We start from the raw sequence: 22,813 nt of genomic DNA, 5'->3' as shown, positions 1-22,813 counted from the left end.
TCTAAAAGGCCATTGTACTCATACTGGCCAGTTTTGCTCACCAGCAACCAATTTCCTACGTGAATTTGTTTATTTTTTGCTATCAGCCATAAGCTGGGTCCTAACACACTTGGATGAAAAAATAAAGCAAGCCTTAACCCCCACCCTAGAAATTCTGCAATCTAAAAGGACAAGAGCATTGAATACCTTCACTAAATGAAGAAGAGTTTGTCAGGGGGTCAGGGGCTTCCTGGGGGCTGGGAGCATTGGTGGTTCCCTGGAGCAGCCAGGCAGGGCCAGGCAGCTTGCAGCTGGCTGCATCCCAGGTCCTGATGGGGGGCTTGCAGTCAGACAGTGAATCAGTGACACAGGGAAGAAATAACTTAATGTTTCCTACTTGTCACACTACTGCCTTGAAGACAAGGTCTTCTTTAATCTTTCTTCCCAAAAGATACAGAAGGAAACCTGAACTGGCCCCCACCTGACCCACAGAGAGACTTCAGCCCTGGTCCAGCTCTTACACCAGGGAGCACAGGACAAACCCCTTTGTCTACTTTTTTCTCCCTTGAAGAAGCTCTATATCTCCCAAAGGTATGGTGGAACATAAATATCTTGGCTGACACCTAAGCCTGGCCTAGGTTATGGCTCACTATAAATGTCTACAAATGCATCTTCAATAAAAACATGGTTATTTTGTTATCCTGAAGTACCCAGAAAGATAAGAAGGGTTACTATACTAATGGTACATTGAGAAAACAACCATTTGCCAAGCTGGTGGTGCCAAACAATTAAGAAGGGCACACAAACTTTGGACAAGACTCATTTCTGCATGTGGCAAATTGCTCCAGTGTGAGCATGGCAGGATAATGCAAAATGAAACAAAGGAAAAAAGATTGAAATAGTTACGCTGGAAGAAGTGCCCATCATCATGAAGCAGGTATGATTTATAGCTCAGTACCTCAATTAGTGTGTCCTCTGAGGAGAGTCTCTGGTCAGGACCCGGGGAGCAGCAGAGTGCAGGGGTGAAGTGCTGCAGCCAGGCAGGGGGGAGGAAGGTGTTCATCAATGTCCTGCTTGCACAAGGTCCCACTGTGCCAGTGCTGTACTCTGTCATGCAGTTTCCTATTTCTAGAATGAAAAATGGCCTAATTCATGCCTACAGTCATATTGTGGGGCCCTAAATAAAACTAGGGCACATGACTAGGTCAGAATAGGTGAACTAATAGTCTGTTTTCTGACCTACATGAAACTATGAGTTAGAAGATTTCATGGCTGAAGCCAGGGAACCTCCTTACCTAATTCTTTCAAAAGCACATAGGGTTCATGCATTTCCAAAAAGCAAGAAGGCAAAGAAAATTTTTTTTCATAACATCTGATTTAGCAATGTATATATTCACATGCATGTGAGCAACCCCAACAAATTCAACTATGGAGATAAAATGCAGCAGTGAGACTATTCATACGCTTTACGTTAGACATTTTCTTAAGTGCCTTATGGCTTAATATACTTCTTCTGCAGAAATGAAACCAGTGCATTTGCTTGACTGTTAAGCACTGTTGATTAATACTAAAATTGCAAAATCTTAACCAGGCTTAAGTCAACTGAATGCAACAGTTCTGGCAGATCAGGGTAAAAACAACACAGAGAGGCTGGAAACACTGCTTTTTGTGTGGTTTTGTGGAGTAAAACTAATTGCAGCATATTGGGTTTCATTTTGCGAAGACTTTATCACTTGTAGTTTTTCTTTGATATTGCCATAAGGTCTTTTAGTAACATTTTTTTGAAGTCAAAGCATTGGCTAGAATAGAGAGAAGTATGTACCACAGTTGTTTTTAAGCAGATGAATTCTGCTGTTGTAATAAATGTGTCATAAGGCTGTGATTAGATCTATAGGAATGAACTCTCCCTGCCTGATTTTCCCCTTTCAATACAGTGTAAACTGTAAGGCAGTGACAGACAGAAAAGGACACCCAATGTAGTATTAACAAACCCTGCACTTTTAACAAGCCTTCCCATGATAACAAATTACAGCTTTGATATATTAATTCTTCCAAAGGTCATATCTTGCCTGTTATGACACAAGCACCTCCAATGCCATCTCCTGAAATGTAGGCATTACTACTTTTAAAAAAGACTTCAAAGTGCAGCTCTTCCAATAAGTTATAATATGCTTGTGGTAATACTCAATCCCTCACTTTCTTAATATCAAACCAGTTAGATCCCAAGGAAAATTAATTGTGACTCTGTTTCCATAAAGGTTTTTTACAGGAAGAAATAGATGAAAAAATTAGTATTTCTTTGTAAACAAGCTTGTACCAATGACTGCATGCAACTCTTTTCCAGAAAACAAGAGGAAGTAAAGAACAAGGGATGATTTATTTGTTCAAGACTTCTAATACTGAAGTTTTTCTTCTAGTATTTTTCTCAAGGCCATGTAACTACATGTGCTGTGGCAATGTCTGCTGATCCTTTTTCTGCCTCTTTTTTGCTGACTTTTGACAAAACACAGCCTCCCTTCTGTCTGTATCTTCATTGAAGTGATCACTACTGCTTGTGTCTGGAGTAAAGATCCTGGCTGTTCCAGCTAACTTTTTTGAGAGCTGCCTCCTACAAATATCACTGTGAGGTCTGGCAGGACATCATTGTGCATTGAGTTCAAAAGCACAAAAATTTTGGCTGTCTACTCTTTTCTGTACTTAATTGTTATGCATGTTTCTCCATGAACAATTATTTATAATTGAATGAGTAGTGTAGAGTAGTGACTTCAATTAACCACATTTCTTCAGTAATCCTCTGTATTGATTATGTGAGAAGTCTTATTAGAAGTGTAAAAAAATTTGAATTAATTACATTAGCTTCACAATAAAAAGCAATACAAATAGAAATAAAAGAGTATAAAACATTGTACATCAATGTACAGTTTCCAGTTGTTTAGGAAACCTAAAATGCAGCCCTTTCCACCAGAATCATCAAACCTTGAAACAGTGGTTGCCAGAAGGTAGGGACTAAACATGCACACATGTAAGTACACTTCACTGTACAGAGGTTAGAGTGATTTAGGAGGTTGCTGATAACATGTGTAATAAGAAATTAACAAAACTTTCTTTCAGAATTCCTAATGTTGCAATTCACATGAAATTCTGTTTTCAACTCAACTGAATTTTAATACTTTATAAATCACCTAAATTTTTTTTCACTGGCAATTCCTGAGAAATTTTTTTTGTCTGCCAAAGTAACATAACATTTCTATTCCAAGGCAAGGACCATACTGCACTTGCAACACTAATCTGTACTCTACTGGGAATTGGCATGTACCAAAAAATTGTACAGGCTTCGGGGAATTAGAGGATAGCAGTCTGGGCTTCCTTTCACCATTACCATATATTCAGTACAAGGCTCCACAATCCTATTTCTGCCACCTTTGGGATCTCAATTTAAACAGTTACTACACACTGCTGCTGTCAATCCATCCTGTCCCATCCAGGATAATGCCTTCATGTTGCTAGATCATGGAATTAGTAACTTTGGTTAAAAGGCAGAGTTTATTGCAGAAATTTAAGGTTTCAAATCCCAATTATGAAATGTAAGCATTGATTAAATACTTCAGGTAGATTGCCCATTCTTTTCTTTTTTTTTTTTTTTAAAAATAGGGAAATTATGTACCAAGCCACTGCATTCACAGAAAATGAAGTACTAAAAAATTATGAAGTACTGGTCTTAGAGTTTTAAACTATGCTTAATTTTTCTCTTTGTGTTTATGGTATTTGAAATCATACGTTAAAAATTTATTATAGCTTAGTTTGTCGGCTGATCCTGCACAGGAGACATTTTGAGAATAACTGTAACCCTGGCAGCTTCTAATTTTCAATTTGCAGCCTGCATTTTAATATTTTTGTTCCATAATTACTTCACCTGTTTTGAGAAAGCCAGTGTAAACACTGTTGTATTTCTAAATGAGCTGGGCCAGTCACATTAATTTGTTCAGGTTGCTGCTTTGGAAAAAATTCAGAGGAGTCCTTCCAGGCTTACCTCTTTTCCCTTTGTCCTGTGATTCTCTCAGAAAATCATATTTTGCAACTTCAAGGCAAAAAAACCAACCAAACAAAAGACCATTCCAAAGGACTATTTTGTCAAAGAAACCCCGTACATCCCAGCAAAATTCCCTTCTTCACTTGCAAAGCATCAGGTGGTTTTAGCTGTCTCCGGATCTGAACATTTTTTGTTCCACTTACCCAACCTATTCTGCATAAGTGGTAGTAAAATCCACAGAAAAAGATTTTTATCTTCCTTTAGGCAGACCTCTTTTGCTCCATTGCTGTCATCCATACAAAAATACACTTGGTAAAAGGCTAGTAATGCTACCTAGTATAACGCTGATGATACTTGATTTCTGTATTCAGTAATTCTGCTTCAAAAGGAGCAATTGCTTCACTTGCTGGAGTCATTACAGAAGCAGTTGTCACTCATACTGCCTATAGAATTAAATTCCTAAGGTTTATACTACAGTGTGGTATGATTCAGACTGATAGTGTCTTCCATAACTTTTGCTTTCTACTAGCTACTTATAAAATTCATTCTGTTATCAGTCTTTTGTGATTGACATACTGGGAAGTCATATGTCCATGGAAACCAGATCTCCCAAAGCAATTTCTGTCAGCTGTTTTCCACATGACAGGTCTGATACCCAATGAAGGCTGAGACAAAACTGGAGAATGTGAATAAGAATATATACTTTTTTTTGTAATTCCACTGGTAATGTTTGACCAGACTCCTCATTGTTGGTTGGATCGCATCACATTTTGATCTTGTTAAAGACTCTGTAAAGTCTGGAGTCTTCTACAGATATGGTTTCTTAGGGGAAACAGTTGTTGCTATTCAGTCCTTCACTTTCTTTAGTGAAGTTGCATGAAATATGATCCACTCAAAAGTGACTATGGTGAAAACTGCGCATATTTCTTGAGATTCATGGCACTACATATCCTTTTCAGCGTAACTGTGCAAAGCAGTTTCTTTGTGGCTGGTAGTACCATGATCCCATACACTTTTAACAGTCTTCTCTATTTCATAAATCTACACGGGTTCATTTTTTTCTGGTCCTTCTCCCCTGCTCAGCTGAATCATTATAGTGAATTTTCTTCATCATTGTTTCTGAAGAGATCTGCAGTTAATTTTTCCTAGAACGCTGTCTTATGAATCTTCATAGCATCTGTTTTGAGTTCCCAAATGATCATTTCTACATCAATAATATCAAGTTCTTCCATCTTGTCAGCTATATCAAAGTTGCCTATTGTTCCAGTGGGAAACCTCTTTGATATATAATGCTTGACACATCTTTTCATTTGCTTATAAGAAATGATTAGAATATTTTCATGTCTGTCTTTTATTGGCCTTGAAGGGCTCCAACTAAAATAATTTATAACACTTTTTGTGACTAATGTCACTTTTGTACATCTTTTTAACGTCTGCCACTTTCACTGCCTAGATTTAAGTACAGGCATAACCATAGGTAAATGCTTATTTGTCTGATTTAATAGCCATTTTAGTGTTTACTAAGATATACTTGTGTTTCTATTTTTTGACACTTCTTCTCAAGTCTTGATAACCTCTTACCTAATATCTCTGAAGAGGTTCAGTTTTGATTATTTGCCTTTGTTGATGATATCCCACATGGCTTCATCAGTCTGTTCTTGCTGTCTAGCAAAACCCTAATATGCTCTCCACCAGACAGGCATAGGGACCGCTGAGCTTCTCCAAGGTTTTTGATAAGATCATCATTTTTTTTATCATCCTCTTTATTATAATAGTTAAAATTCCATTTTTACTGGAGAGAGGTTGTAAGTCTAGATACTGTGGTGTTTCTAATTGCTTTCTTTGCAAATTATGTCTTTGTTTTCATTGGTGGCATTGCTGCTCACTACCTATACCTGCTCTGCTTTTCTCTTTCATTCCTCCTGAAAGGAGAAATAAAACATGGTCTCTCTGGTTGTCCATTATACCATCTGGTGACACCAAAACTATTTTATAAACCTTTATGTGGAGATATACATTAGTACCACAGGATGATCTCGCCAATGAAGATACATAAGCCATTTTCCACCATCTTCATATGAACCATTTCTAGACATGCTACGGCTGTGAGGTCTGCAACAGTCTGCCTCTATGTGTGAATTCATTTCACACAGGCCAAGGAGGATGTCATGCTGCCTTAATAAAGTCCACTGAGATGTTGTATTTTTCTTATTTGTTATGTTATGGGTTTTTTTAGGAACATAGTACTGCATGACTGTCATCTTCGCACACAGTGTCTGGAATTTCATGTACAGTGTGCTACCCATAGCTCAGGATCAGTTACTGTGGCTTTTCACCATGATCACCTCAACTCTGCTCTTCCTACTGGATATATGGTCATTCCTTGAGCCTGACACAATCTGCTCCTGACAATCTGGACTAAATTTTCCAGTTTTCCTATGATTTGTTCTGATTTTTTTTTTCAGCCTGTAGAATCAAATGTACCTTCCATAATTCCATACACAAGAAAAAGGGACTCTTCAGCAGAATATTTTTCCAAACATGGGCTGCTTTCACAGGCAAGTTTTGACTCTCAGCTGTCAAGCACACCAATTGTACACTATCTGTGGCTCTAAAAATTTCAGATGGACCAGATTTCTCTCTGGCCTTAGATCTTCACAGAAATTTCAGCCTAAGTACTAGAAGGAAAGAGGTGACTTCAGGCATACCTTTTGGGTTCATTGTCATCTTACCAGCTGAAAGTTTATTACTGCAATTTCAAGCACACAGAAGGAGTCTGCTTCTTAGCTGAACAGTTAAACTTTCCAACAGAGGTAGACAAAAGTGAGTTTCTGAATTAACTTGCAGGCACTCTGCTACATTTTTGAAAGCTTTCTGGACTGATGAGTGTTTTGTGAGTAACCAGGTGCTGTTTGAATATCCACAAGCAATAATATGACTTTTGTAGTTCTGAACTCAGCACTTGCAGAATATATACACTGGTGAGCAGTTATTTGATTTTAACTTTATTATTTGATCTAATCATCATTGAGGGCTGCTGTAAGAATGACTGGTTGCAACCAAAGGAACAATTAGAAAATTTTGTTAAAATTGTCTAAGGTAAAATATATAAATATAGCATTTAGTTAGCTAATAAAAAAATCTTCTTATGAAGTTTGTATTAAAGTCTTTTCAGAAAAGTTAATAAATATATGGGTGAATTCTTGCCTTGCACATAAAAGTGGCCTTGATACTTCAGACAAAGAATAGGATTTGTAAGAGGCAAAATTAGGTTATCATAATGCCCAGCAGTAATATTCTTTTGGCAGATGTAGGTGAGGTAAGTGGTGATGTGACAAAAAGTAAATGAAAGTTGTGTAGTTTAGTAAAGATTAGCAAAAATTGTGGCAAACTCTAGAATGACCTAGAAAAGCAGTATTTATTATGCAAAGAATTCTAAGTGCAGTACAAGAACATGTTGGATTTTAATATGTGGCCACATCTTGTATGCAGATCCTTTATTCTCTCTTAACTCTGTGCAGTTTCTTCTGGGTTTTCAATTACTTTTAACCTTTTAAGAAAAACATCAGGTCATTATGGACAGCACAATTAACAAGTGTGCTATTGTGCAGTGGTGGTCAGAAAAGTTAATTAGATGTTAGGCTGCATTAAGAATGCGATGGAGAACAAATAGGAAAACATAACATTTTTTTATGTATGCTGATATTCCAAACTCACCTTGAATACTGAGTTCACTTTGTATTATCTCAAACTGAAGGGGATGTAAAAAATTTAACTGTTCCAAAAAAAGAGCAATGAAAGGAATTCATTAGCATTGTGAACAAGTGAGGTAAATGCATCAGGAAGGAGCAAAAAGTCCAGGGCTATTTCAAATGGAAAGATGTTGAAGATGCAGTGGAGATATAGGTGGAGAGGATATAGTGGAATCACATAGAGAAAACATGACATCAGGGAGACTGAACCAGTTGTGCCATTTGTACCTTCTAATAACAGAACAAAGGAGCTATATATTACTTTCTGTGACTAAACAGTAGCTTCATAATGTTCAGAAGAAGATTCTTTCCTTTTCTGTAATGAAAACTTAACTTGTAGAACGCAACGGTACAAGAAATGGAGCAAATATCTTAGTGTGATGCAAGGATGGATTACAGAGCCAAGGCTGTGCAAGCACATAGAATAAAATAAAACAGAGGTCATCAGTCCTAATGCTTCTAACCATAAGCCATTCATGTACCAGCGTTCATTTTGTTCATTATTACTAGAGCTGTACTTTGAGGGAACAGTATCACAACATTGGTAAGATCACGATATGAGATTAAAAACTACCTCTCAAACAGTATCCTGAGCTGTGACCATCAGTTTGTTCCCATCTGTCATCTCCTAAATTTCTTACACTGGTGACCACTAACCTGAAACCACCACGGACTCCCTGATTGTGCTCATGCTGGGATGTACTCTTTGTCCATCTTCCCCATGTTCCTTGCAGAGGATATTGCATTTGGGACTATCCAGGCAGATTACTGCAGTAGCTTTGTTGAATTGATTTATTGATTGCATTTAGGGGTTGTAGTGTAGGGCTTTTAATAATTTCCACTGTATCATAACACACTACCTGTGATTGTCACTTATTCCTTCTCAACAAAGAAATTTACAGTGTGCAAGCATGATATTGCTCTGGGTACTAAAAAGGCAAGAAAATCACCAGTGTGTAGCTCAGAAATACTTAACTCCTGAAGGAATAAAACAAATCCACAGCCAGAGGAACAGTCATATTGCACCTGAGCTTCAGTTCTCATCTTTCCATGCAGCAGCAGGCTGCAAAGCAGAGCTGCATATTACCTCTGAGAGTCTTCACCCTGCATAGCACTGAGTGCTCTGACTGGAGCCCAGCCAAGCCATTAGCCCAATGGCTGGGCTGCCCCACTGCACCCACATGGAGTCCTTCTGAGCAGCTGCTGATCTTGTGCTGTGATGGGTTTCAGTTGGTTGCCTGCTCCATTTGAGATCAAGTTTCTGGAGAGCTCAGGGAGAGATTTTTTTGAGCTCTCAGGAGTGTAACAATTTTATTCTTTATCTTGGGCTGATTCCCTACTAAATGGTGTGACACATCCCTGGGCTGAGGCAAAGGGAAGAGCAGATGTCACTTCCCCATTCCCCTGTGTAGGTCTTTGGTGGAAGCTGGTCCTACCAGGGGTCCAAAGAGCCCCACCACCTGCACTCTCCTTCCCCAATCACAGGGGCTGCAGAGGTCCCTGTTTTTCAGCCAATTTACACATAAGAAAGGGTCCTTGCACAGGCACATTAACATCAGGGACAAAGTATTCATTTGATAAGGGTACCCACAATATGAATGAGTGTATGTAGGAGGAGATCCGTAACGCAGACTTGAATGCGGAGCGTGTAATTCAGGGGCTATTGGTTGCTATGGAGTTCAACTGAAGTGGAAAGTGACAGCAAAAAACCTCATAATACTTGCATATAGAAGAATCTCCAGCAGAAATATAACAAGGGGAATATTTTTATATCTTAAAGAAAGCCACTGAGAGGCAATTTTTGCATGATAAAAGAATAAACTGATGTAGTTTCTTTCTGCAGGCTGGTACATTTCTCCTTCATTGGCAACGGCAGAGGCTTCCAGCTCACTCCAAGTAGGAATTCAAAGTCAGCCAGATATCTGTGGGTGGCTGGCCTCCATTCAGTTATAAGCTAAGCAGTGGATTTCTAATGTTGTTATATAGAGTTCAGGACTCAGCTTAGTCTATGCTATTCTTTGTATCCAGTGCACTGTTGGACTAAGCACTTCTGAGGAAAAAAATCAGTACATTTGTCTATCCAGCTTGTTATCCTGGATGTAAAGTTACTTGGAAATTTTATTTAAAGACTTACACAGATGCTGTGGGGAAAAACTTGCTATCTTTTCATCACAAAACAGGAGACATGCCTGTCTGAAGCTGACATACTGGAACAACCAAAGATAGCTACACTGGATGTGACAGAAGAATAATTTGGAGATATAACATTAAATTGATGCAACCTGTGTTTTACTCAGTAGGAGTTCTATGTACATATATTCTGGTTCTACAGAGAAATGAAAAAATCTGTAACTTGAGCATGACAAAGAAGAGGTTGGTACCCTACAAAATAAGAAAAAATCTCATATTTTTGTGTAGGAATTTCTCCAGTTTGTGTGCTGGTGAATTATTCATATTTTGCAGCTAATGAGTTTAAATGGCTTTGAATTGTTCTATGAAGAAGGTTACCTACGACTGGTCAAAATATTTGTGGTGAACAGTTGTTGTGAATGCAACCCATTTTCTCTGTGGATTGGAGACAAGCCTTGCTAATTTCTGCGCACATATGTGCTATTCAGACCTCAGACAGATGAGACAACAAGCCCTTTTCAGCACATGAGTCAGCTGTGAGCTCCTCTGTGTGACTGTTCATCTTCTCTGGTGCAGGATTAGTCAAGTGAGTCACCACGGTTATTCACAATTCTGCAGTTATTCTTCCTGGTTATTCTTCAGCCAAGGTCTGCCCTGTGTTGTGTGGCTTCATATAAGGGGCCTTTCTCCACCATAAGGTCATAAAACGTGAAGATCAGGTCTTGTAGTGCTTGGACTGACTGCTATTTCTCTCTGATGCCAGAGAGGCAGGGTAACTACTCATGATCATGAATTTGAATCAAGACATGAATCTCCAAGGACTGTAGGTCACTAATTTCCAGTGGTTTTTTTCAGCAGAGGTGAGTTTTAAATTTCTAAAATAAATATATGCATTAAAAAACCCAGATGTTTTCTAAGAACACGTTAATGGAACTTGAGGCCTTCTTATCAATACTTCATGAGCAGAAAGCAGAATTTAATCTCCTGAAATAAATGACTTTGTATGATTTATGAACAGTGGTTCAAAACCCAGTGCTGACTGGATTCCAAGGGTTTTTCGATGAGCAGCATACCTTGGCTGTGTGTGAGAACAATTAAAAATGTTCCTTCCTGGGTTCTCCCTCCTCCACCCACATTGATCTGTTGTGTTGTTCATGTCTTCCTTTCTAAGCCTTTCATAGAATCATAGAATCATTTAGGTTGGAAAAGACCTTTAAGATCATTGAGTCCAACTGTAAACTTACACTGCCAAGTTCACCACTAAACCATGTCCCGAAGTGCCACATCTACACATCTTTTAAATACCTCCAGGGATGGTGACTCAACCACTTCCCTGGTCAGCCTGTTCCAGTGCTTGGCAACCCTTTTGGTGAAGAAATATTTCGTAATATCCAATCTAAACCTCCCCTGGTGCAATTAGAGGCCATTTCCTCCTGTCCTATCACTTGTTACTTGGGAAAAGAGACTGACACCTAGCTCGCTACAACCTCCTTTCAGGTAGTTGTACAGAGCAATAAGGTCTCCCCTGAGTCTCCTTTTCTCCAGACTAAACCAGCCCAGTTCCCTTGGCTGTTCCTCATAAGACTTGTGCTCTAGACCCTTCACCATCTTCGTTGTTCTCCTTTGGACTTGGTCCAGCATCTCAGTGTCTTTCTTGTAGTGAGTGGCCCAAAACTGAACACAGTATTCAAGGTGCGGCCCGCTTCTTCAGCTTTGATTAGCTCATAATTTGTGGCAACCTGAAGATATTTTTCTGGCCCTTCTTCTTTCCTCTTTCTCTTCTGTGCTTTACTCCCAGTGAGAATCCTCCTTGCACGGCAGTGCCAGCTCCCTCCCTATTAGAAGCTAAGAGAGCATTTTTGCTTTCTGTTGGTGATTTATTGTGTGGGGAGGGAACGAAGTGAGATGTGGTCTCTTACTCTCTTACCTAATTTGTATCTATGACATGTTTGCAGCTTCCTAAATGTTATGCAGCTTTGGCCACCTTTTAAGTATTATAGGAGAGAGGCTCTTACCTCATACTAATATAGGCATGTTAAGGCAAGTTGTCAGCAACTGCCAAGATAATGACACTGGTCCAAACTTTGTTAGCCTGCTGTCTTGTGGGACAGTCAGGATTTTTAGTGACAGCTTGGTTTTGCTTACTACCAGACAATCTTAATGTCTTCAGCTGTCAGTACTTCTGTATGTTCATACTTTTAACCATCTGAATAATCCAATTAATTTCACTACCATGCTTAAAACAGAGACTGCTTAACTCTTCAGACAGAGTAATGTCAAAAGCCTTTACTGATGCTATCTTCTCCAAAATGTATAATTTCTTTGCAGTGTGTCTTATTTGACCCCTTATTTTCCAACAGTCCCTCAGCTTTATTATCCATGTATCTCTTCGAAACGACTGGTGGCAGAGACATGCAAATAGATCATTTAATTTCCCTGCAATGTCTTTATCCCCTTTAATTGTTCCCATTGCACCCTGGTACTCCACTGAGCCTTTTGATTCTCTCACAGCCTGCTTACACCTCTTATAATTAAGTAATTTCTTCTTATTTATTTTCATGTTATGCCTTTGGCTAATCTCCTCACCAAATCCCTCAGCTAAACCATCTTCATTTTTTGTTTTACATTATTGTTCCTTATCACTAGCTTCTGTTGGGCTAACTTCCCATTTTCCAAAGGATATTTGATGAGCCTCTTTTGTGGTACCTTTCCATTCAGCCAAGGCAGATAGACACTCTCCCCCCTCCTCCTTTTTGTCTTTCTGGGGCTTGTGCAAATCTTTTGTAACTCATTAGTGGCTCACTTCAGTAGGCTCCATGCTGAATCCTAACAGCACCTTACACATTTCCCTTTGTGTAATAGTAATTTATTTCACTTTTTTTTGTGTGTGTGAGAGGGTTAAATTTGTGGGGAGGGGGGGGTGGAGTAGGGAAGGGAACATTAAACAAAGGAACAAAAGAGATGGACTAATAGAAAGTGGTTCTGTGTTCATGCATAGAAAATGATTTGGATGCAAATCAGTCACACAGCTGAATGATTTGTCTCAAAGCCTCAAGATTAGGGAGCAGAGGGCTTTGGCCTCAAGTGGCACTCTGTCTGATTTTTATCCAGACCCTGCATTCACAAAACAGTGTGCCTGCAGACAGCCCACCTGGAGGACTTGTGTGCTGCTTTCATGTCTCCTTGTACTTATCAGAAAAATGTCTTTGTGTTAATTTTGAGTTATTTCCTACATCATGTCTTAAAACTGCAAATACATAGAGGGGGCAGGGATCTGGGCAGGGGACATCCAGATTAGTTACACACTAAGGAAACTGGGTACCATATCTCCCAGACAAGTATTTTCTACTTGAAAGTACAGGGAAGTACAGGTGACTAATTGTTTGACAACCTGGTAATTTATTGTGGGTCTAATTTATAGACACACAAACAAAGATTGGAATTCTTCAGCAGAGAGTCTGAGAGGAAGATTTTGTGCTCAATCAAATGAAATATTTCATTGTGATTTAGAGTTTAAGTGTATTACAGAAGATAACTGGTATGCACCATTTCCATACAACCCTACTGAAATCAATACATAACATTTAAAAGCATCAGAGGTAGCAGGATAATGAATACAAGTTTGAATGTTCTATTAAGAAAACTTCTTCCCACAAATGAAGGATGAAACCCTTTTTTATCACATTGTGTCCTTGTTTTCTCACCTTCAGTAATACAAGTTAATAATACTGTTAATAATAACAGTAATATCAAGGTTCATCTTAAGGTTTGCAACTGTGGGACTGAATCAAGCTCTGGATTAGTCCATCTTCCCCAGTCTAGCCAGAAAGCCCATCCATGGATGACATCATTCTGTGTAGATACCAACAAGCGAGTAGAGAAGGCTGGCATGTGTGTGAGGATACTTTTGGAGCCACTGCATACCTCTGGGAGCTTCCACAGGGCAGTTCTTGTAGAGTGCTGATCCCCATGAATAGAGATGGGTAGAGTAGGATATATTAAGTAGATATGATTTAGGGGTTCAATCGCTTTTTTCGTCACTGAAAGTCTAGTAATTTGATGCTGCTGTTTGAAAGTCAGCTGGGCAGTAGGTAGTATATTCATACCACAGCTTTTTGAAATAAATTTAGACTAAAAATAAATGTCAGTTGCCAATCCAATTGATATGTCTTCACCTTACATTGTTAAGGAAAGTACTCCTTCAGTTTGTCTGTTTAGCACAGCTTCCCCATACAATTTGGAAAGGTCAATGTTGTCCTGTTACTGCAAATGAGGGAGGGGTGGTCTGGCATCCAGCAACAACAAAGTTAAATATCTTTAAGCTCTATGTACTGCAAGTTGCCTTAGCAATTATACTTCAGAGAAGCTTCTAACTTAGGCAGAGGCACAGATCAGAAACAGCTTTTTCAAGGGACCGTGTCTTTAGAGAAAGAAAGTACATTTCCACTTGAAACCTGCTGAGAGAAAAGAGAAAGAATAAGAAAACACTTCACCATTTACTTCTAATAGAAATTCATCATGTGTTGCTGCCATTGAGGGGTAGAGGTCTTGACGGTAGAAAAGTTTGTTTTGACTGCACATAGGTTTTTTCTCTCAGGCAGAATTTGAAACAATGCTCCTGTAGGCTTAGATGACTTATTTTAAATTAAAGAAAACAGCAGAAAAGGATTAAATGAAAATCTCCATGGAAGAACATGGTGGGAGCCTTCCTTATAATAGACCTCAGATCTCATCAAAATTTGAGAATTATGCAGAAGTAAAGCAGACCTCAATATCAGTATGTTACAATTTCATTTTACAGAAGGTTAAGCTGTACTTTCTGAAGCTTTACTTGCTTGTTGCTCTCTAAAAGAATCTGTTGTTCGTAAATCATCTTAATGGGAAGGACAGATGATGAGAGTGCCTGATTCAGTTTACTCAGCTGGAATAAGTAGAATAAGTTATTAAGTGGAGTATGGAATAAGTCATCAAATTTTCCAACACACTTTTGTAAAATACATGAGATGGAAGTAGAGAGCGACTGAGGCTTCTCAGTACAGACTTCTGCATTAAAGAAACCATTTCAACATTTTCTTCTCTGTCACTTGCCATCTCCTTCAGGGCCTCCACGGTTTCTAATTTTTCTCCCAGAGCTGAGGGAAGCCTTGCAGGCAGCTTATTGGTAGCTGCTAACTAATAAAGGGTTCCCCTTTTGAGTGGATGCAGCTATTTCCCATGTTGCATTTGGTTTGCAGAAATAAGGCAACAGTCAAACTTTATTGTGCAAAGCCTTGGATCATTTCCTCCACTCAAGCAGGAAGTCAGGGAGCCTAGCTGTAACCATATCATTTTTATTAATATCGGACCGATTTATTTCCTTTTCTGATTTTCCTCTTTACAATAGAAAGAAAAGAAGGGGACAAAAAACCTCAAACAAAAAAAATGGTGAAGTATATCCAGAGGAGCAGGGATTTAAACTGATAGCTGGCATCCATGGCTTCACTAAGAGCAAATCATGCCTGACAAATTTGGTGTCCTTCTATGACAGGCTTACAGTGTTGATGGATAAGGGAAGAGCAACTGACATCATCTACCTGGGCTTGTGCAAAGCTTTTGACACTGTCCCACATGACATCCTTGTCTCTAAATTGGTGACATGGATTTGGTGGATGGACCACTGGGTGGATAAGGAATTGGTTGGATGGTCGCACTCAAAGAGTTGTGGTCAACAGTTTGATGTCCAAGTGGAGAGCAGTGATGAGTGGCGTTCCTCAAGGATTGGTATTGAGACTGTCGCTGTTTAACATCTTTATTTGCAACATGGACAGTGGGGTTGAGTGAGCCCTCAGCAAGTTTGCTGATGAGACCAAGCTTTGCGGTGTGGTCAACACACTGGAGGGAAGGGATGTGCCATCCAGAGGGACCTGGACAGGCTTGAGAGCTGGGCCTGTGCAAACCTCATGAAGTTCAACAACGCAAAGTACAAGGTCCTGCACATGGGTTGAGACAATCCCAAGCACAAATACAGTCTGGGTGATGCGTGGATTGAGAGCAGCCCTGCAGAGAAGGACCTGGGGTTACTGGTGGATGGAAAACTCTAAGCCAGACATGTGTGCTTGCAGCCCAGAAAGTCAACTGTATCCTGGACTGCATCAAGAGAAGTGTGGCCAGCAGGTCAAGGGAAGTGATTTTCTCCCTCTACTCTGCTCTTGTGAGACACCACCTGCAGTATTGTGTTCAGCTCTGGGGACCTCAACATAAGAAAAATATGGACCTGTTGGAGTGGGTCCAGAGGAGGGCCATGAAGATGATCAGGGGACTGGAGCACCTTCCTTTTGAGAACAGGCTGAGAGAGTCGAGGTTGTTAGTTCTAGCGAAGAGAAGGCTTCAGGGAGACCTTATAGTGGCCTTCCAGTACTTAAAGGGGGTGTACAGGAAAGATGGAGGCAGACTCTTGATCAGGGAGTGTAGTGATAGGACAAGGGGTAACAAATTTAAACTGGAAGAGGGTAAATTTAGGTTAGATATAAGGAAGAAATTCTTTATTGTGAGGGTGGTGAGATGCTGAACAGGTTGCCCAGAGACATTGTGGATGCTCCATCCCTGGAAGTGTTCAAGGCCAGGCTGGATGGGGCTTTGAGCAACCTGATCTTCTGGAAGGTGTCCCTGCCCATGGCAGGGGGGTTGGAACTAGATGATCTTTAAGGTCCCTTCCAACATAAACCATTCTATGATTTCTTCACAGACAAATATTTTCCCAGAGTGGCTTAGCTAATATCTATTGTAAGAAATGACAGAAGAATTGAAAAGGTCTAATTCAGGGTTTATTTTATCCACCAGTGTGCAGGACTTATCACATCAAGCAGAGGAATGTGACTTTTAGAGTGGGAGCGCTGATACCTCTGAAACAACTCTCTTTTTAGAAGAGTTTTACCAGAACAAATCATCATCCCTTGCTCATGTCCCATTCACAGCAAACCTGAATATCTTGAGGTTTGAACATTACTGCAACCATTGATTTTTTTTTCTGCTTTGGTTTTAGAAACTCCTTTATAGATATCCTTCGGGCTATCCTACTGTCCTTGGAAGTGCTCATCGAAGACCAGGAGCTTCAGATAAATGGCTTCATTCTAATTATAGATTGGAGTAACTTCTCCTTTAAACAAGCCTCCAAGCTTACGCCATCTATTCTCAAACTGGCCATTGAAGGGTTACAGGTAGGTGGAAAGTAATACATGTACCTGCAACTTTTATTGCTGCAGCTAGTGATTTTGCCTCAGCAGGCACTGGGCAGGGTGAAGGATGGTGGGAGAAAATAATCCAGAATGCTTTAGTGTCCCTTCTACTCACAGCATATAGATTGATTTTCAGACGTTTCATTTTGACTGTCTTTTGCTTTTATTTCAGCTGTAAATCAGTGTAACCAGTATGTGTGTTACTTACTGCAGCATTAAGAAGGACGGTTAGAGATTTGAGGTTTAATCCATCAGAGGATTCAGGGGGATTAAAATCCAGCAGCATCTGCCTTCTGGAGTGTGCAGCCCACATGCAAGCACATCTGTATGCAGAGGGAGGGAGGCAGGAGAAGGGACCAGCAGATGGAAGGGTGCTGTCGTGTTCACGTGTATGGATTTGTGTTGGAGGGAAATGAGGAAGAGTAAGGACAGGCTCCCTGTTGTGTCCTCATTCTGACTGCCTTCATTTGTCACACAGGATCCTGTTACATTATGGTTCAGACTGTTCAGGGGCTGCGCATCCACTTGGTGCTTGCAAATAAATAGGAGCAAGCTAAAACAGTGTGCTGTATGGGTTTAAGTGGAAAGTGACCATAAGGCACCTGGGGCCTGATGGGACAAGCTGAGGATGAGGATAAACTGTGGTGCTCAGAGAGGACTTCAGTGCTTTCCACAAGAGTCTGAGCCCACCTCTGATGTTAGACCTGAGGTGGATTTTTAGGTCTGAAGTACTCTGACACAACTTTATTAACTGTGGGCATTTGACAGTATCCAAGGACTATTTAAGTTGGAAAGACCTCTGGAGATCACCTTGTCCAAACCCCTGCTCAAAGCAGGGCTGACTTAACCTTAGACCAGGTTGCTCAAGGACCACATGTTTCATGTAGTTCCATACTTAAAAGGAGAGATTTTGTAAGTCATTGTTTTTCCATTTGACTTTTAGTATTTTTCAGGTATCCTGCAGTCATAAATACCTCAGGAATAATCTTTCCTGGTGTGTGTGTATCTGAACTTTAACTCATACACTAGAAAGAACAATTTGTTCAACTCATTTTTTGACTAACAAATTGTCTACAATTAGATCATGATTATCTCTACTTTATGTTATTATTCAAAAATGAAGTAGAAAAATCTGCCAGCAGTTTTAAGACTGTTGTGGAGAATTTTCATCTATTCTAACAAATTAGAAAGTCAAGCTGCGCAATTAGTCCCTAAGACAATACCTTATCTTCTCCTGCTGATACTATCACGTCATTTGACTTCCTTCACAGAACAACATTCTGTGGTTCAAAAAACCCCTCCAGTCAAAAGGAGGATTAAAGCCAAATGACACTCATAAGGAAGCCAAATTCTAGCAAGGTGTCTTTGTGCCTAGCCAAATTTTGCACTTCCAACTCTCCAGTAAGAGGCCAGTCCAACCTTCATCCCGTCTGATTCTTGACCATGGCACTGCCAGCTTCTCTGCCCACAGTTTATTTACAGTTGTTGACAACAGTATGTTTCTGGAAGTACCAAAGTCTGGGAGTACTAAAACTGATCTTATGATTGTGTCATTAGCCTGACATCTTGTGCTGGGCAATTTAAGAAGGCTGCCTTTCTTGTTGGTAGGTGGGCATTTAATTTCTTGTTTAAAGTTACTGTTGTCTTCATCATAAGTAGAAATACAGCGCTCTCTAAAAAATACAAATTGGGGTAACATGTACTAGACTTTTCTAACCACTGGTGGGGCTTGATGAGTTGTAAGAGCTGTAACGTGCACTCTGATTTACCAGGTTTAGAAGCAAGTCAGTCAGGCTTATAAAGCACATATTAGCAAGCACCGTTGGTAGGGATTTTTTAGGGGTGGGGTTTTTTTTGGCTCTCATTGTTGCTGTTGAAGTACTTTCATTAAGACTTCATTCTATTATTATTTTAAAAGAACTACCACTATCCTAATGTAAAATTTATGTAAAATGTAATTGAAATGCAGGCAAGGCCTACATACAGAAAAAGAAGAGTCGCAATATGAGTTGTGCTGGAGGTCACTGAAAGTGAAAAGTCAGGTTCTACTCTCATGAGATGATGTCTGAAAAAAATCAGGATTGTTTTAGTTCCTTGTTACTTCTCACAGCTAAGGCACTGTGCATGTACAGATCCTCATACAGGCAGGTTACATGGTTATCCCAGTCCTCCTTTTGAAGAAGAGATTTTGTTGATATTAAGTCCTGTGTAAGTCTTAAATTTACGCATTTGTTTTTTTCCTTTCTTTCAAATTGCTTTAAGCCAATAAATATATTGGCAGTTATTTTCTTTGCATTTGTATTCTATTTATTTTTTCCCCAAATTGCTGCTACAGTGCATTATCACTAAGTGCAGCGAACAAACATTACACAGGTTCACATGTTAATTCATCCTGTGTTGTAAGACCAACACTAGTCAAATCTACTAAACTTGGCTGCAGAGACTAATGTGTTGCTATTATATAGGATGCTCAGATCCAAATACTGCAAAGCCTGTAAATGCTGAGGGAGGTGAAGTATGAGTTACATCACCACATGGCTGAAAGAACATTTTGCTCAATACTACTTTTTCTCTGTTTGGATTTCTGTATGTATTGCATCACACAAAATAGTTCATTTTAACTCAGCTGGACACCTACTCTGTTTCTCAGTTATTCATTTAATGACCTAAAAGTAGCCTGATGTTTGCACTTTAAGCAACAGTTGTTCAGATCCTAAACAACATTTGTACAGTATGGCAATTCTCATTATGCCACAACATCACAAGGACAAATGTGTTCTTAGTGCCTAAACCATCTCTAATTAATGAGCTCTGTCTTTTATCACAAGGCAATAGCTACTGTATGCATTGAGCTCATACCGTACTCCTTCCTAGACCTTACTGATCTTTTGAGTTCTAACACATTAAAGAGAAGATTGCCATGCGGATGGAGAGGTGGGGAGATGTATTTAAGCCCAACCTATTTTGCCAATAACTTGATGAGTTTTGACTTCTGATCCTTATTCTTTTAATGTGAACAGCTTTTCCCCTTCACAGCACATTTCTCCCCTCTGTTCTCTTCATCTGTGAAGTTATACTTCTCTGTGTGTAGTGCTGATCTTATAATTATCCTGTGATGGTAGACAAAATTTAATTGTGGCTTAAGTTAACCAGAGACTGATCTTTTGGCATTTTGCATAACAGTTTAGAAGCATCAGAGTCTAATGGCAAAGGCAAGAAACCTGTGTTGCAATCGTGAAGCAGGTAAAGCATGTAAAACATGGCCACTACAATCCTTCTTAGTATGCAGTATGTTTGCTACTGACCACTGCATTTGAAGAGCTCTAATAAACATGGTAATTACAGCTGAAGTGCGTGTGTTACAGTGAACATTGCCTGGGTGCCCAGTAAAGCCCATACTTTTTTTTTTTAATGCTGGTTGGGTTTTGCTCAGAGGGTGTAGTTGCTTTTCCTTCAGACAGGATTCTTTATTTTAGGGTGCTCCTAGGGAACCACTGCTTGCTTCCACCTTATCCAACACCAGAGCTATGTACTGAAGTTTGTGTACATGCATGCTCATATCTATATAGAAATTCCCCCAGCTAGTCTTCTGAGTTGAAATGGAACAATTTCTCCAACAGCATCCACAAATATTCCAAAACTTTCAGACCAGCATAAGGTCTGATCTCACCTGCCATTGCTTTGGTGAAAACAAAGCCAGAAAGCCACTGACTACCAAGACCCAGCTGAGTGGCTTTACAGCACAAATCAGCAAGCTGGATTCAAATATCAGTTTTGCACTCCAGCGTAACTAGTACTGCCTTAACATAAAGGCTAACTTGCCCCAGGGCTGTCTCAAGGTACTGAAAGAAGTAAGGTGAATGGTTATATCCTGGCTATATTCTTTTCTTCTCTGATAATTCTGTAACATGCATTTGTACTCACATAGGCAAGAACAGTGACTCTTAAAAAAAGCCCTATGCCTACCTTGTGACAATGATGAATCACTGCAGGAATGATCTTTAGAGTTCAACAGGGCTTTGACTCAAATTTCACAATCATTGCAGCAAATAGCGGTAACAACAGGGAACAACCAAGATCAGCAACCAGGCATTTGTCCCCAGATTTTCTTTGGTAATAGCCTGACAGAAGTTACAACCAACAATGTCCATTAGAAGATCCATTAAAATTCTTTTTTTTTTTCTTCTAAATTATCTTCAGTTTATCATCATCCAGTGAATAACCGGAAACTGATATTTCTGAGAGGTGAGGGAAATGAAAGGAAATCAATGATACTTGACTTAACACCCTAATCAGATACTGGAACTGATAAAATTATTCTGAAAACAAATCTTCAGATAAGGGAAAATTTTATAAGCATCTCTTAGAAAATTGTTTAAGGTACATTTGTCCGGAATAACTCTGATGCTGAGATCAAGTCAGATAATCAAGCTAACAAGTTTGTTTGGACATTATTGGAGGTTATCCCACTTCAAAATCTGGAATGAGAATAGGGAAAACTCAGCCTGCTTAGAATTATATGAAGCTTTTTGATCTTTAATATGAACAATAGATTTAAATATGTTAATTTTTTTTTTTAAATTCCCTCCTACTGTGATTATGTGGGATCAGGAAACTTAATGTCGGTTAAATTATAGCAACAGATTACTTGTCTCTTGACACTATCTTATCCAATCAGGTATTTTTCATGTTGTGCTTCAGAAGGAAGAGCTAAAATATAAGATATGCTCAAAAGGCAGACTAGAATATAGATCTTGAAGGAAAAAAGTTTAGTTCATTATTATGGCAAATATGTAATTTGTTTATTTTTTTGTTTTTCCAAATCTTAGTGAAAAATATGAGCTTTTAGAGCCAATAAAAGTTTTCCAATGAAAAACTTTTTTTTTCTGGAACAATGCCATGTTTTTAGAATAGAAGTATTGCAGTGAAATATTTTTCCAAACGTCTCTGGAAAAAATCTGGAAATATGTTTTTTTCAAAAACTTTCATCTGGAAAATCAAAATACTTAACACTCCATTTAATTATGAGTGGTAAGAAGCAATTTCTTTCTTAATTGTTATAATTTCTTGCTTTTTCAAAGTTGAAATCAAGCTGAGACAATGGAACAGTAGTTCTGATCAGCATGACCTGGCTTTATGGGTATGATCAAATCTTTGTCATAGTCAAACTGGGGATCTGAACAGAGCCCGGGCAGTCCTCATGCATCTGGAGACTTTGTCAAACACTCTGCCCTGCAAGCTTTGTCTGTCCTTCACCGGCTCGGACCCTGGAGCAAGGAACTGACTCCTCTCTTTTCTTAAACACATTTGTACTCTGAAACCCAAGGTAGATGTGATCTCTTTGACTTAGTACTTCCAATTGAACTCTTTATGAGTCATGTGAAAGATGCAGACTATAAGATGCCTTACATAGTAAGTATAAGATACAAATAATGTTTCCATAATTTCTGAAAATAATACTGTTGTTACTTGAAAATTTAGAGTGAGAATCCACATCATAACAAACTGAAGAACATTCTAAAAAGGCTTATTCTAGCTCAGCCTTTCTGCAGAAATCTGTAGTGTAGGCAGAAGTCTGTCTATGCTATAAATATCCTATGATGCCGTTATGTCTCATCAGGTATTTATAACAGGTCATATTAAACAGAAAACAGAGAACTCTCTGTCATTGACTACTGAAGACAGAACAGACCAAATCCTCAGTAATA

At 39.2% G+C, this 22,813-nt stretch overlaps 1 protein-coding gene across 3 annotated transcripts in view; it reads left to right on the top strand.

Moving 5' to 3' along the window:
* Positions 1-22,813, top strand: part of CLVS1 (clavesin 1) — a 110,928-nt gene that overhangs the window by 22,515 nt on the left and 65,600 nt on the right. For all 3 annotated transcript variants that reach the window (XM_074818495.1, XM_074818487.1, XM_074818505.1), the window contains one exon: positions 16,913-17,087. In XM_074818495.1, coding sequence (XP_074674596.1) covers positions 16,913-17,087 — 175 coding nt within the window. The remainder of the gene's footprint in view (positions 1-16,912; positions 17,088-22,813) is intronic.

Source organism: Strix aluco, chromosome 1, assembly GCF_031877795.1.
Source record: "Strix aluco isolate bStrAlu1 chromosome 1, bStrAlu1.hap1, whole genome shotgun sequence".
Taxonomy (NCBI): domain Eukaryota; kingdom Metazoa; phylum Chordata; class Aves; order Strigiformes; family Strigidae; genus Strix; species Strix aluco.
The sequence above is the reverse complement of the archived record's forward strand: the minus strand, read 5'-3'. Positions and strand labels throughout refer to the sequence as shown.